This window comes from Crocodylus siamensis, chromosome 3, assembly GCF_052110815.1.
Source record: "Crocodylus siamensis isolate JL-2025a chromosome 3, ASM5211081v1, whole genome shotgun sequence".
NCBI classification, from domain to species: Eukaryota; Metazoa; Chordata; order Crocodylia; family Crocodylidae; genus Crocodylus; species Crocodylus siamensis.
The window spans coordinates 189,219,815-189,236,631 of NC_143397.1; the positions used below are offsets into that span (position 1 = coordinate 189,219,815).

Below are 16,817 nucleotides of genomic sequence, written 5' to 3' on the forward strand. Positions count from 1 at the left end.
TGCCAAATTTCCCAGCTCCATGTAGTTGAATCAGGACCCTCCTGGACCAGCACTATACTTTGGATTTGGCCTACAGACCCATGGATGGACCTGGAGACACTCATTTGGCCTGTGGAGTGAAAAGGTTGGACATCACGGATGTAGAGCAATGCTTGGAGTTGGGATGGGGATAGAGAAAATTAAGACAAAATTGAGGAAGGGAAGAGTGGCAAATGAGTTGTGAGGCCTGCATCCATAAGTGTGAAGTGCCAGCAATCAATCCCCTTGTCAAACATTTTGACTAGGCAGTTATGGCTCAGGTCTACAGTCAGTCAGTGGCAAAGGGAAGATTTCTTCCCTGTGAGTACCTAGTTTCTATCCATTTAACCAAGCTTCATGTAATAGGTACAGTTTGTTTTGTCATTTACATTAGGAATTTAGACAATTATTGGCTCTCATGAAGGGGAGCTTACAACAGAGGCACAGCCAGCAGGAGAATAAAGGAGACATGTTCCTCTCTTATTGTGTTGTTGATGTTTGTCTCAAAGCTGGTTCAGTCTCACTTTGGTTCTTCCTACTATCATTAATGTTTTTATACCATTGATATACAACACCATTGTCTCAAAGCAGAGGTTTGTTTGAAATGCACTGACATAGAACAAAGGTATTATTGAGTGCCAGAAACACATAAGCCTGGAATCAAAAAGTGATTTGTGTGTACTGGCTGCTTTTAAGTTGGACTTTTTATGTGCCGTTACTCTGATGTATGATGCAGCGAAGTCCCACCAAAATAAAAAGATGTGTAAAGGCCCACACATTTGGGCATGGATCTGTGTGTTCTAGCATCTAGGCAAGAATAGACCAAGGCATTTGAAAATGTACTTTTACTGTTTTGAATGAGTTGTGCCGGTTAGCTTTTGAAACCTGCCTAAGTTCTATTGGGATACACAAAATTTCTAATGGAAGAGCATGAAGGCCCATTTACCTTTACCAATAGCACAGTAGTGAGCGCATTTAGCCAAGAAGTGGGAAACATGGGTTGTAGAACAGCCTCAGCTTGATGGGGCGAGAACAGTATCCTCACCTCTTCTATAGAATGGGCATCCTTTGTGGTGAGGGCATCCTTTGCTTTTTTCACTGACCCACAGGGTAGCCATGAAAGAAAGGACAGCAGGGAAGAAGTCCAGCTCTATAGTCCTGGGAACAGGGAGTCTGGCCCCTAGAACTGTTTATACATTTGCATTAAATAGTTATTGGATGAAATACATAAATAGCACTGGAACTTAGGACTGGTACCCAAGACTCAAGACAGGACTCACAACAATACGTTCCTTATTGGGCTGCCAAATCATTGCCAAATCATCATCCTTTCCTAATCATTGTTTCAGACTTCTGCAAAGAGATAGTACTTCATTTTGAACATAGCATTTTGTGTGAGAAATGCAGCCTGATTGGTAATGCTCCTTCATTTGAGCTTAATGCATTAGTTCTCATATTGATATTCTAGCTCAGGTCTCGATGTGAAAATGAGTGAGACCCTTTCACCCTTAACTCCAAGGCCATAAAGCAAGAGATGTTCCAGTGTAGGTTGAAAACATGATAAATAACAGAAGACACAGCACATACCAACATGTATAATCTTTATTTAATTGACCCCAAGGAAGTTACCAAATACTCCGTTTTCTCCAGTCTCCAGTCTTTTAAAATACCATGTATACTTGAATATAAGACAATTCTGAGTCTAAGGCAACCCTCCAATAATTAGATTCTATTTATGGAAAATTTGTAAATTTGTTGTAATTTTCTAGGTATAGAATCTAAGTATTGGATGGTTGTCTTGAATTCTGCCCCCAGCACTGCTACAGCATGGAAAGCAGTGGATGGGGGGAGGAGGGTTCAGGTGGCAGGGGGAATGAGATGGCCCCCTTGCCCTCTTCTCCCCTCATTTCTTTCTCTTGCAGCCTTCCTGCTCCCCTGGCACCTGCACGAACCCCCTCCACTCCCTTCAGTCTCTGCCTCTTCCCCTCCCCAAGCTCCCCAGGCTCTGCCTCTTTTCCTCTCTCCACCCACAACCTTATTGTCAAATGCTTCTCCATAGCTTCACCCTGGAGCACAGCATCTGGAAACTCAGGCTTGCCTGGCCATGCAGCAGTGTCAGTGCTGTTCATTGGTTAGGTAGACAATATAGCAGTGGCAGCACTGCTGCTTGGCCAGGCAGGGGAAAGTGTGCCTGGGAGAGACCTCAGCCCCAGTCCAACCGGAGCTGTGCCTAACAGGTTTGGGGAAGGGGGACAGGAAGCAGGGCAGGAGGCTGCTGTGGGTGTGACTCTGGCCTCAACATGGGCTCAGGGCTGGAGTTAGAGCCGTAGTAGCTACTTTTTCCCCATCTATTTATTATGCAAATATAAGACAAAGGGCTTCCTGCATGCTGACTGGGGCTGGCGGTGGGGGGAGGGATCATTTTACATTGGAGCAAATATGGTAGATTATCACCTACACAGTTTCCAGTTATTTATGTCATGGTGTTTAAATAGTGCAAAGTTGTATTTTATATCACACACAGCTTACTGTGGGCTAGGTGTCTGACCTTTATGTGGGCCCACAATGATGGAAGGGTGCCAGTGATTTCTGAAGGGTGCAAGAATTTCTCATTTGCAATACCTTCCCAAAATAGCAATACCTGCAGCATCCTTCAAGCCAAGAGTTGGAAGTGGTAGGATGTGAGTGGAGCCTTGTTTCTGTGACTTCCCCTTCCCTGACCAGTTGCCCCAAAGCCTTCCTTAACGCAGCACTCTTTAGGACAGAGACATCTTTTCCAGGTAACTTCCATGGGACTGCTGGGGGCTGAACTTCCTGGCAGCTCATAGCCACACCGGTTCTGTGGAGTCCTCACACCTTTGCCTGTTCTTGCAAAGGTGATTCCTTTACAGTATCCCAGCAAGGGCTGGCAGTGATGCCACAAAGGCTACAAAGACTTGGTCTGAGCTTTTGCCAAGGTTGCAGGGCTCCTTTAGGAGAGAGTTTTCTCATAGTTAGCTTCCTGTAAGCAGGTTGTGAACCCTGTTGCAGTTTTCAGGAGAGTTAGCTCTGAGTTCCTCAGATAGATCTATTTTACACAAAACAAACCAACATCCTCTAGCCTCTCTAGATATTAGGAGAAGAGCTGCTTTCCACACTGGCTACTCCTTACAGCCTACTTCTCTCTCCCTTGCTTTCTCTTTTGGGGGCTTTTAAAACTTTCTCAGATGCCCCAGAGCTGAATTTCCTAAGCATGACTGGCTGCCCCTTCTTAAAGGAATAGATCACGAAGTTCTTGTGCAGAGTTGCAGGCTAAATTATAAAATAAATGCTATAGGCTGAAGAGAACCTACATAAGAAGATTAAAACCTAGATTTTAAGGCATTAAGGAACCTAGCTCCTATTTTAGGTAAATGGAGCCTAAACTCCATTAAAAAAGCCTCTGTCAATAAAGAGGTAGTAATAGTAGACTTTCAACAGTGAGAGTAGTTTAAGAGTTTACATTGTATATCTAAGGTAACAGAAGGTTTTACATAATGCTATAGTCATAATTTGTGGGATAGTGTATTCACATTAATTAATATATTATCATGCGACTTATGCACAAGAGGAAGAATTAAAGATGTGATACAACTTGATTGTAGTTTTTTTTAATGGAGCATATATACATATGCATACACATATTTGTGTGACATTATTTGCAATTCTAATTGCTGAAACAAATCTTGCTGAGGTTCAAGTAATTTTATCGGTCTTTTTTTATCATTTTATAGCTGGGAAATGGAAAGTGTCAATCCTTACCAGTGATATGCAATCAGCAGGGACCAGCTCAAAGGTTTATATTACATTGTATGGGGATCGCAGTAATTCAGGACCCATTTTTCTTTATGGAGATGGAGGGAAGCTCTTTCAGAGGGGAAATGAAGACATCTTCACTGTAAGTAATAAAAAATCATCACACTATTGTCCATGGTGTCCTATCAAACTACATAAAATGTATAAAGTTATGTGGTTAGAAGGGTAGTCAGTTTTTGTGCCGTGGAAACAAGAAATGCTATTTTTTCTAAAAGCCAGTTAAATGCATCACATTCATATTTCTTTAGGAGATATGATCAATTCCTTTATCTAGACCCAAATAAGTAAATGATAAAGTACCATATTTACTGGAATCCAAAATGAGTTGTTTTTTTCATTCAGCATGGTGGGAAACAAGCCCCTTGTCTTGAATTTGAGTACAAGGCTGAGAGGATGGGGGAAAAAGTGACTGCTGTGGCTGTAGTTCTCTAGCTCTGGCTTCAGCTCTGGCCCCAACCTAGGTTTGGGGTCAGTGTTGGAGCCACAGTTGCTGCCCCACCTGCCTCTGGCCGATGCTGCCTCTTTCTCCTGCCTGTCCCCCACCTACCTTTGTCTCCCCCTCCTTGCTCCTCCATACCACTTGCTTCCTATTGCATTCTCCTTGCCACCTCTGCCCTCCTCCCCCTGTTGCTTGCCCTCCACTGTGGCTGCAGTCCTGCTCTAGCCCAGGGCAAGAAGCACATCTTGGCTCTGCCCATGTCTAGCCCAGCAGCAGTTGTGGCAGCTCCAGCCCTTGCCCCAGCTCCGACCTGGTCATGGGACCAGGGCTGGAGCTGTCAGTGCCACTGCCACAACTACTACTGCTGATCTGGGCAGGGGCTGGAGCCCAGTATGTGGTCTGTGCCCTGGGCTTGAGCTGGTGTTGGAGCTGTGACTGAGGATAAGCAGTGGCAAGGAGGAGCAAGCAGCAGGAGGCCAAGCAAGTAGGGGGAAGGCACTAGTGTGGAGCCAGGCAGTTCCAAGGGGGTGCAGGCACTGGACGGCACACGTATGGGGAGTGCAGGTGGTTGGGGATAGCAGGCATTGTGGTGAGAGGGGCAGGCAGTAGCGGGGCAAGTGGTGGTGGGGGGAGGCAGCATGGGACAAGATACGAAGGACTGGGCTCAGGCTTCTGTTTTCCCTGCTGCAGTGGTGGTGGGGGGATGGGACAAATTTAAGATTACCCTCCAATAATGAGATTTCATACATGAAAACTTATAATTAATTTGGGATTAGTTTTCAACACTTTAAATCTGAAATCAAGCAGTTGCTCTTAGAAATACCTCTGTGAAATCCTTGCAGCTGCATTTAAGTTAATAAAGATTTTACAGCTATAACTGGATTTGAGTTATGCCTGCCCAGGACCCTTCCTTCCTTCACTGATATCTGTAGCCTCCTGCATCCCACAACCAATTTGTGTGCCCTGACAGCTGGAGAGTGTGAGAGGGTGAGAGACAGAATACCGGTAGTTCCATCTACCAGCAAGGGCACCCAGAGGGTTTATGGGGCCTGGGGCAGATGTGATGTTGGGGGGCCTACCACTGCCCCCTATAAGGACCCATATGTGTGTGCAAAGCTGGGGGACTATGTGCGAGAACTCTTGCATGCATGCATCGTGTGAGAATTCTCACATGCGGCTCCTCCCTGCTTTGCCCTGGGAAGTGGAAATGAGTGGGCTTTCCCCACTGGTTCCCATGGCAAGGAAGGCTAGGCAAAGAGAATTTACCTTGGAGACAGGTTACTAAAGCAAAATGACCTTAACAGTTTGCAAGTGAAACATTTATTAAACTTATGCTTATGAGAAGAGCTTGTGGATCCTTGCACAAGCTTGCTTTGGATATTGATGGACTACAATATCTTGTACCACACAGTTGTCAGAAGGATGAACTCAAAGGATTGCATCCATTCAATGAGACCTGAAACATCACCTCAGGTTTCTGCTGTCAACTCCAATTCTTCCTCAATTTTGAAGAATCCAGCATCCCTTTAGGATTTTTCATGAGGGGACAAACAGCATCAATTCTTGAGCTCCATCTAGTTGTCAACATGGAGTGAAGAGCGAGTCCTGCAGTTTCGTGAAGAATTTCCCATCTTGCAGGACTGCATGAAAATACAGTATACAGCTTCTGTACATTTCCAAAATATGTTTTCACTTCAGGGCTGCTCATGGCATGGGTACCACATAGGTTCAGAGAGTGAGCACTGCAGGGTGAAAACAATGCCTGAGGATTTTCATCCTGTATCCTAGTTTTCACACCCTGGTATTTCCCAAACATATTTGAAGCATTGTCGTACCCTTGGCCTCTACAGTTCTGCAACTATACCTTACACTCCACCAGTACTTTCTTTATTTGCTCCATCATGTCTCTCCTTTCTTTTTATCGCAGTCCACCATTTTCAGAAATTGTTCCTGCACTTCCCATTTTCCATCTTTTTCATGTACGTGTCTCATGTTAAATACCAGCTGCTCAGTATGCAAGACATAAGGCATCCCATCTACAATGATTCCATAGTAGCAAGCAAGCATTTCTCACCTCCTCAAGAATCGTATTTAGTACTTTCTTGACACATACCTCCAAATACTCATTCTGACTATGGACATGTAGTGTGCTTGCATTCATTCCCCAGCCATTTGATGCTCTGTAACAGTTTGAAGGTGGCAGTTCAGATCTTGATTGTATTTACTGATAAACTGTACTGTAGAAAGGAAGACCCGCAGTCATCATGCCTCGGAACGGCAAATTTTGCTCTGCTAGAAACAGGGTAACGTCAACCAGACCTTGCAATACTTTATACCACTTTTTCTTCTCTGAATGTATACCCTTTTCAAGAGCATTATCAATGGTTTCTTTTACACTAAGAGCATTTGAAAGATCTTTCCACTATAAATAATGTTGAAGATGATCAGAATTGGTGAAGCTCAGGTGCAAATCTGGAAACCAGATCAATTGTCTCATTTTTCTCAGTTGATGCTATGTCTCCTTCAGCTTGCACCACCAAACCTGACTCATTTTCCCATTCTTCTGCTACATCACTGCTTGCTTCCTTTATGATGTTTTCATGATCATGAAATACTTTATCCTCTGCAAGTGACGCGCCACCTGCATCACCTATTCCACTTCCAACTTCCTTATTTCTTTTCACCACCCATCCACACTGATCCAGTGTTTGCCTCCCCTTTTCATCTTGAGCTTTTTTCTCCTTTGTCTCCTTTCTTTTTGATGTCCTGGACTGATAAGTGTGCTTCATTTTTTTTTACACAGGGATAAGAGGGTAGGAATAGGGTTGTACTTCTCCTGAGCACCTCCAAATTCCAAACCCTTTCTGACAGAGCACGTGCGCACACACACATATACACCCAATGAAAACATATATATAAGTCAAACATCTATCTATCTATCTATCTATCTATCTATAGTAAAAAATGTTTTAGGATATTAGGGGCAGAATTCTAGGATATTAGAATATCCAGGAATATTTAATTTCTGCAGGTCCCCTATACTAATTATGTATCTAACTATACTCTCAAGAGAAAAAAAATCTATGATGTAAATGGTGGTCTTTGGCTTAATTTGCCTTGGGTTTTCTCCCCTGGGTCTGCCTCTGTTTAGATTGTCATGCCAGAGTGAAAGAGAAGAAGGGGAGCAATGTGGACATTCTTCTTATTCCACTGTGTCTCAGTGAAGGATATTTCTTTATTCTTCAGGGGAATTTGTACCCAGGGATATGGATCACATCCAGATTTCTAGTACAAATGAGATCAAAAAATGAACTCTCTAGAAGGTTATGGAAAATAAAACAAACTCCAGGGGCAGAGGATGTCATGAAAAGAAATCGTACAACAGAGGATGAGGGAGTCAGTGGAGAGTTTTCAATTCAAAGGATGAACTGTCTTTTTTATAAGAGCACCCTACTTCATTCTGGGCTTCTTAAATAATGTGTATGCCAAGTTTTTTCACTGAGGTCACTGTGGTTACATGTAGAACTGGAAGCATTAATAGCACTCATAAGAGTTAATCTTACAAACACAGATTTATGAGACAATTACTGTAAAACAGAACATTTTGTATCAAGAGACCCCATTTTTAATGCAAAGATGTTTGATTACAAGCACCAGGATCTGGGGGAATGTTTGTTCACCAGAGCGCCCCAAGGGATGATGAGGTCGAACGATCACAAACTCCTGCAAGACCTTTTCAGGCTGGACATAAGGAAGAATTTTTTTACTGTCCGAGCCCCCAAGGTCTGGAACAGCCTGCCATCAAAGGTGGTTCAAGCACCTACACTGAACACCTTCAAGAGTAAATTGGATGCTTATCTTGCTGGGATCCTATGACCCCAGCTGACTTCCTGCCCTTTGGGCAGGGGGCTGGACTCGATGATCTCCCGAGGTCCCGTCCAGCCCTGATGTCTATGAAATCTATGAAATATTTTAAAAAGAAACATTACCATTATTGACTAAACTAATTGTTCTATAACATTTTTTCTATATTCTAGCTAGATACATTTAATCCATTGTTTTCCAATTATAGATTGACACTGCAGACATAGGAGAGCTCTATAAAATACGCATAGGACACAACAACTGTGGAGAATCACCTGCCTGGCACTGTGAAGAGGTGAGGACTCTGATCAAGCCTTGACTCTTCTGTAAAGTAATCATCATCATGACATTCCAAAGCTGCAAAATATAAATATTGGAGAAATCCTGGGAAAAAGTATCTTAGCTGACATTGATGCTTATTGTGGCATTTGAAAAATGACTTAGGTGGACAGTTCTTATAGAGAGTTCATGGTAGCCAAAGAGCAATATTGCAAAAGTTTCTAGGGCAATATGGAAAGCCTGAGCTCTCACTGGAGCGGAAAAGCTATGCCTTCCTGGTGCTGAAGTACTAGCAAAAGTCTTAAAGGGTCACCACTTCTTATACTCAGTGATGACAATGGAGCAGCCAGCAGTGTCTTGTTAGGGGAGGTAAGTTTGGGTAGGAGAAAGGCTACGGGTGGAAAAGCTGACACCTAAGATGTGCCTTATGGAAGCACATATTTATGTTTATTGAAGGTTTTGATTTGCATGCAGTGTAACTTACAAAATGGACCTCCAGGAGCAGGTGCCGCAAAGTCTGCTTTGTGTGTTATGCATCTTTAAATTCAGAGATTAGAGAAGCCTAGCCAAAAAATAAATAAAAAAGGCAGAGGAAGGAGGAGGGAAGGTAATTTTTCCCTCCTCCCTTTCTTTCTTCCAAGTTTGCAAGGTGCTAGATCTTAATTAAAGTCTAATATCTCAAACAAAGGAAGGAAAAAAACCTCAGGACTTCAATGCATCCTATTGATTCTTACCGTACAGAGATTGTTTTATCTCTGTCTCTAAAATGAAAACAACAGATTTAAATTATCAGTCAGTCACAGTTTTTAGGCAGCAGCCTGTTAATGAGGGTTCAATCATTCCTCTGTTTTTTAAGCTTGAGGAAAGGAATTAAATAAATTGAGTATCCACTTCAAGAATTCTAAAACTTTGTGTGGAGGAGACCCACCATATAGTCTCACCACTTTTTTGGGATTCCACAGAAGTGAAAGAATAGCTTTTGGCTGGTCAAACAAATTAGTCAGTTTTGTCCCTTGGAATTCCTTGCATTTTTCTGCAGAATTGAAATCAAGTGATGATGTTGCATTATTCTTGTTCTGCAAATGACCCACTACTGATCTGTGTTGTGGTGCAGAGGTACTAACAGTCCATGAATAAGCCCCAGTATATGTGGTTTTCATAGCAGATCTCATGATATTCTGATAGATTAGGGTCTCTGTGTAACTGCAAACCCCTTTTCTGTGTAGGATGTTATTTCGCTAACTTTGAGCGAGCTTTCCCTTCCCATATGTTTTGCCACAGGAGGTGATGATAGGTTTTGGGTTTGCCAGTTTTCTTCAAGAAAAGTTGGAGCGCTTTGGTGAATCTGTCACAGTCACTCTCTTTTAAATATAGTATTTGGACAGTGAAAGATTGGAAAAGGGTGTAGAAGTGTCCAAGAAGACGGGGTTTATTTGGAAATTTTTATGAAAGAGGCACTATTGACTTAGAGCACAGGCTCAACCCAGGTTAGAGAGTAGTGGGCAGAGGTTGTTTTATGCAACCTTGACATCTTCTTAATTGTCGGTGTCAGGGCTAGTACATCTTTCATTGTAAATTAGAACAGTCCATGGACTACAGCAATACAGAGCCACATTGCACAGATGCCTATAAATAACCTGGCTCTTTCCCTTCCACTGCTGGCATGTCATAGCTCACCCTTGACTTATTTCTTATTAGAAATTGCACTGATGTCATCCCTGCCTCACCTCTTCACTGGCCCTATTGGTTTAATGGCCCCCTTATGTCATAAGAGGTGTAAAAGGGCCATGCCAGGAAGTAGAATCTGGAATCTTACTTCATCTGATGCCTGAAAATTAAGTCATAACTTGATTTAAGCCTTGACCTTGCAATCACTCATGATATGCCAAAAATCTGTACTCAAGTAAAACCCCTTCAGTAGGAGTCTAGGAGCTCCTGCACAGAGCTGGTTGGGACTTAAATATCATTGTTATTTTAGGTGCAATTACTGAATGTTCAGTCAGGGGAACAGTTTTCTTTCCTTGTCCACCGGTGGCTGGCGCAGGACCAGGATGATGGTGAAATCTCTCGGGAGCTTCCTGTTTTGCGCCAGGGTCAGCCTGTTCTTCCAGGTAGGTGAACTGAAACACCAGACACATCAGGGCCCCAAGTGCTACCAAATGACTTCAGTGTATTGATTGCTTTTCATTAATGACCTCTTAGATTTAGCAGCTGTAGTGTTTTTTTAATCCATTCTTTCCTTTTGTGGTGGTTGGACATGTGTCGTCCCAAATGGTCAAGTGTAAAAAAGGGGAACTACAAAATCTTTGCTCAAAGGCTTTAAAAGTCCTTTAAAATGAGTCTTGTTTTATTGTTATAAGTGAGATACTGACATCCCTGTTTACTTTTCATGTGGAAACATGCAGAATTGTGAGTAAATCTCACAGGCATTGGCTCTTATAAACACTGTGAAACAAGAAATGTATAACTCTTGATTCCATCACATGTGAGAAAGATGACAGGTGGCTATAAATATCACAGGAATTGTGTTTTTGTAAATATACAGTATGTCTTGACTAATAACATTGCTGCTTTTTTCCTCTTCCTGTTACCTGCAGCTAAAGAATAGATGTACTATACTTACACAGAGCTATGCTAACAAGTTTTAATACATTCATAAATTTAAATGGATCTGTTCCTGACTGGCATAGATTGCAGGGAATAGGAGATGATGAAATGAAGGACAGGGAGTCTAAATGGTGGCATGTGGATGAGAGAGTGGACTGGGAACATAGGACTCAATAGCGTGAAGGTGTGCTATTTATGTGATTAACCTCTGGAAAAAAGGAGGAGAAAGCACATGTACTGGAGGACTCCTGTATTCTCATATATAAAATAAATTATTGCTAGTCTTGAGGAAGAAGAGAATGGGCGGGGGAAGAACTTCTCTGCCTTTAATTCACAACACATACAGCTGTCAGACCTTAATGGCTGAGGGCACATTAAGTGGGAAGGCTAGTCAACATTAACTATGCTCATGCACTATCCTGTAACAACAGAGAGTAGTGTAACTAAGGGGAGGTGATCAGGACAGCAGACATGGGCACCAGCTTGCCAAGGCCACTACAGCTGCCAGCCAGCTGTCACAGCCCCATGCACAGCCACTATTCAGGGCAAAGAACTGCCCTATTATATATTAGAAGAAGTGTGGGAACTACCAATCTTAAATCTACTCTCCCAAATTCAGAGTCATTATATTTGCTCCTTCATTGCCCAGACACTATGTATTTGAAAACCTTACTTCAGTCATGATTTAGTGTCCCTCTACTTGTCATTAGGGTGGGGAAAAGTGATGGAAGATAAAAGCAAAGTATTTGTGACAGTGATAGCCAGGGATCCTGGTTTTCTCTATTTAAAAATTGAAAATTCTCTGATAAAAAAAATTATACATTCTCTGATTAAAAAATTCAAAATGCACAATTAAAATGAAATGCCACTATATATATATAGGTATCAGTCGAATACAATGTTTTATTGATATATTTACAATTTTAAAGCAATTTGGAAGCCTACCAGTGCCTCAATCACTAAAGCAAAATACATTCTAAACACCTGTATATTTTGGCATTTGATTTGGGGTTTTTTATCATGGAAAATCAGAGCCTCCTCCACCCCCTTTGCTCAGCAGGACTGCAGTTGTCCCCCCTGCTGCTTTGTGGCACTGAGCAGCCCTGATATGCTGGTCCCTGCCCCTCCCATTGCCCCTCACTCCCCACACATGGCTCCCTGCTCTCCAGTACTGCCAGAGGATGGCCCCCAGCTGCCAGGGCAAAAGGGCCAGGGACCTGGGTCTGCAGCCCCCTGCCTCCTGCAACAGTGCTTGACCCCCAACTGCCACCCATGGGAGGTGGTAGCTGTTCTGGCCCCAGCAGGGAGGAGAGCCAAGCTCCCCCGCCCTGACAAGAGGCACAGTAGGAGCACAGCCCATGGTTGGGGCAGATTCCCTTCCCTGCTGCCCTCTCCTGGGACCTCCACAGCCCAGAGGGTGGGACCTGGCATGGCAGGGAAGAGCAGGGCAGTTCCAAGATCAGTGCCCTCTATGAGCCCCACACCACCCTGGTGAGGCACCTCCTGGTGGCCTGGCACAAGCAGCAAGGAGTTGTGCCTCGTGCTAATGCCAGGTGGGCAGGGGGCACCTTGCCATGGCAGCATAGGGTGCACAGCAGCAGCACTGAGCTTCCCTGCCCAGCTGTGCCAGGTCCCATCTGCTGGGCCATGGAGGACCCATGGGGAGGGTAGCAGGACAGGGAGCCTGAGCCTGCAGTGGGCAGCCTGCCCCGGTCCTGTGTGGAAATCTTGGGGGCATGTGCCCCTCATGCCCTCCAATGGACTGTGTGTAGCAGCGGGGACCTGCCCCACTTGCCCCCCAGTTGAGTTGCCTGTGGCCCATCCCACTCCCCACTGGGGTTGTGCAGCCGTGAATGGCCCTGGGCCCTGAGCCCCATGCACCTCCCCAGCTGGGCAGCAGCCTCAATCCCAGTCCTGCCCAACTCCCTTCCTCCCTATGGGGGCCTCAATTGCTCCCGCCAGACTTATGTGCGAGGAGCTGCTTTCCATGTTGCCTGGTGGCCATGTGAACGTGTACATGCACACATGCAACTGGCGCCTCCTGCCTGATTGCTCTTCTCCAATTCCCCCATCCCCCAGCTGGCTGGAACTCTGTGAGCCTGCAAGGGAAAACCCACCCTAACCTTCATTTTCTCCTTTAAAGGCAAAAATCTGGGTATTTCTCCTTAAAAAGAGACAATCTGAGGTTTTCTCCTTAATATTTGAAAATCCAGGTTTTACCATGCTTTTCTGTCATGAACAGAAAACCCGGATCCCTAGCAATAGCTATGCACAGTTAATTAATGGTTGTGTTGTTTTGCTGTTAAATAAAACATGCTAAAGGCCCCTTTCTCACAAGTTAGATCTCTCTTTCTCCCCCTATTGATTTCTACAGATTCTGTGATCTCATTTTCAACTTCCTCCTTCTGTATAGATGGTGCAGTTCATTTATGAAATGTAAGAGAGAAAGATCTTTGCTGTCAAATAATCTTGCCTTAGGACATAGACACACACTTAAAGTACCATTTCATGCTGCATGTTGTGGTTGGCAGTCTCTCCTCCTCAAATAAGAGGGAAAAGCAGAGTCTAAGAGTACCAACCAGGGTATAAGAACAGTCATGCTGGGACATAGAATCATATTTAATTTGGACTTTGCAAGCCACTTTCATGCCACTTTTTATGCAGGGAAGAGAGAGCGAGAACAGTTATTAATTTGAGAGAAAATAGTTTGATAAAAAAATAAGTGACTAGATCTAGGCTCAGTATGAAAGGGAGATGAGGACTAGGGCTGTGCAAAATGGCAATGTTTCATTTCAATTTCAGATTTGCCATTTTGAAGGGACAGTGTTTCATTTCACTGTTTCAAAGGACTGTTCTGTTTCATTTTGCCGAAACTGTTTCACTGTTTTGATGCTGTTTTGACGCATTTTGGCATTTTGCCCATAAGCTATAAAGAGGAATCATGAAAATGCCTATAACTTTGTCATTTCTTGCCTGATTTGGATGAACACAGCAGGGTGGTAGCCAGGCCATGAAGCATGTCAAGTTTCAAGGAGACAGGTGCAGGAGTTTCTGAGAAACTGCACCTCAAACTGTTCAGAACAAAACTTGTGCCACTTGTGAATGTGAAGGCACAGGAAGATGCAAACAGCAGGGATGGTCTCGCCTGCTAAGTTTCAAGTAGATAAGTGCAGGGGTTTCTGGGAAACAGCACCTCAAATTCTTGAAAGCAAAACTCATGTCACTTGTGAGTGTGAAGGCACAGTGGGATGAAAACAGCAGGGATGCTAGCCCCTTCTGAGACTCCAAACTCTGCCAAGTTTCAAGGACATAGGAGCAAGGATTTCTGGGAAACTACATCTCAAACTGTTTAGAGCAAAACTCATTACATGTATAAGTGTGAAGGCACAGGGGGATGAAAACAGCAGGGATGCTAGCCCCTTCTGAGGACATGAAGCTTGCCAGCTTTCAAGGAGATAGGTGCAGAGGTTTCTGGGAAACTCTACTTTGTCATGGAGTAGGGTCCCTAGAGATAGCCGTGATACCCCTAGGGCCCTGTGACTGTGCCAGTTCCACCCTGCGGGTGCCTCCTCTTCTCACCTGCCACCACATTTTGTTGGAAAAGATAAAAGATAGGGAGGCTGTTCTTGAGCTTCAGCTCAGTCACGGTCCTAATGGACCCCACTAAACCCTGAAGGTTCTTGCACCCCTTGCTGGGACCTGCTCTAAATAGGTGCCTCAAGGGGATGCCCGAAGCCTGATGGCCAAGATGCATGGCTCCAACCATCTCTTACCATGCCCCATGCCTTGCAGATAGTATATCAATATTGTCCCTGTAATGAGGTCTCAGTTTCACTCTACCGTCTATTGTCATTGGGCTCTCTATGCCCCTGTCGCTGCGCCCTCAGTGGCGCTGGGGCCTTTGCAGAACACGGCCTCTACAGATCAGTGTGCCCCAATGATGGCTTCTCCTCCTCTACAGCCTCAGCTCAGTCCATCACTTTAAATAACAACAGGTAAGCAGCTCAGTAGCACTAGTATCTCAGGCAGCCAAACTGTCACAGAGCCTTTCTTTCCTTTCCTGCAGGAGCTTATCCAGCAGCTGCCAGAGTGGTCTCTCTGCCAGCCCCAGCCCTGTGGCTTAGATGTGCCCAGGGCCCTGCCTCCTTCGTGTTAGCTGACTGAAACAGGTGCTGTAGGCTGCAGGGATGTAGGCTGTAGCCACGTTGGTCTAAAGACATGGCTGACAAGGTTCTTCTGATATCTTTGAATAGACCAACACAGGCAAGAAAGCCAGTCAGTGAAAATGGAAATGAAGGCATCAGGGTAGCAGGGAAAGGGGATGTAGCAGGTAAAAGTAGAGAGGTACCTAGGGAGTCAAATGTCCAGCAGGTCGTAGTGTGTTATAATTCCAATGTCTATATTTAGTCCATGAGTTTCTGTACCTCAGAAGTTGTTTAAGTGGAGTTCATAGGCTCATCGGTGAAAAGTAATTTATTTGTAAATTCCCTTTGTGCAGTTGTTGCTTGGTGTCTCACTTTATGTGAAGAAAGAATTACAGAGAATAACAAAAACAAAAAGAGGATTTTGGGGGAGGAATAAATTGAAAGGAGTGGATTAGGAAAGGGTATTAGGGTATTTCAGAAAGGATTGGATCCCACTTGCTAGGAACAGGCTAGCAAGTAGGGAGTGAGAGCGTTCCTGATGCTCCCGATGCTGCTGGAGGACACAGCTCAGTAAGCTGACAAAGGCACAGCTGACAAAGCTCATTTCAAACAATGCTTCTCTGTCTCTCCCCCAGGACACTGGGATTGGAAGGGACCTCAGGGAAGGGTCACAGTCAATATCAGAGCAGTCCTTCCCCCCTCTTCCCCTTCCCTGTCCTTAGTTTGTATTTCCCTGCCAGACCAGCTTCGAAACTCAAAACTCTTCAAATTTTTTTAAACGTTTTGAGTGCCCTCATTTCATTTCGAAGCTGTTTTGAAGTCTTGTGTTTTGTTTCAGTTTTGGTGTTTTGAGCTCAAAACACATCGAAACACCTTTGCAATGAAATGTCCATTGAAATTTTGCACAGTCCTAATGAGGACCAGAAACTCTTCAACTCTGTTTTCATTCATTTTTCAGGTATAGGCTTTTTCTGGGGTAACAGCTTTTCCTATTCACAGAATAACCCTGTAAATTCCATAAAAACCATGTGAGCTGTTAAATAGTATAATATATACTGACTTGGTACCCCATGGTCCTGACTTTCAGCAGGGCCAAACACCTTCAGCTCCCTTTGACATTTTGCCTGTGCAACTATAACCTCTCCCCTTGTGAATCTGCATTATGATACTGTCTTAAATTACATGATCACACACTATTTTCTTCCTGTGCCTTTAGGACTGAGGATATACTTTGCTGTACTTTGTGCATAAAGCATGGCTGTGTAACAGTGAAGGCTGTTGTATATTGAATCACTGTCTTTTTGGTTGTAGAACTTGAAAAGTGTGTAGTGTATAAGACTGGGGATTGTAAGAAGGAAATGGATAAATTAAGACAGTTCAGAGCTTTCTTAGAGAACAGATTCTAGCCCTGCCTCTGCTATAGAGTTCATGTGATACTGGGCATTTTGTCCCACCTAGGTGTTGGGAAAATAGTGTTTTTGAAGTGCTTGGAGATGAGCTGATGTAATAGTTTCTCCTTTTCAGAGCAAGGTTTGAATAGCATATGATATGTGAGGCATGGGCTACAAAATGTTGGCTGGCAGGTTACTGAATGAGCACAATCCTTTGCTTGCTTTGAAAAAGGCAGGGAT

At 44.0% G+C, this 16,817-nt stretch overlaps 1 protein-coding gene across 1 annotated transcript in view; it reads left to right on the forward strand.

The window, feature by feature from the left end:
* Positions 1-16,817, forward strand: part of LOC149869243 (lipoxygenase homology domain-containing protein 1-like) — a 270,001-nt gene that overhangs the window by 27,864 nt on the left and 225,320 nt on the right. Inside the window, exons 3-5 of the mRNA XM_090037326.1 lie at positions 3,771-3,934; positions 8,364-8,450; positions 10,413-10,545. Coding sequence (XP_089893452.1) covers positions 3,771-3,934; positions 8,364-8,450; positions 10,413-10,545 — 384 coding nt within the window. The remainder of the gene's footprint in view (positions 1-3,770; positions 3,935-8,363; positions 8,451-10,412; positions 10,546-16,817) is intronic.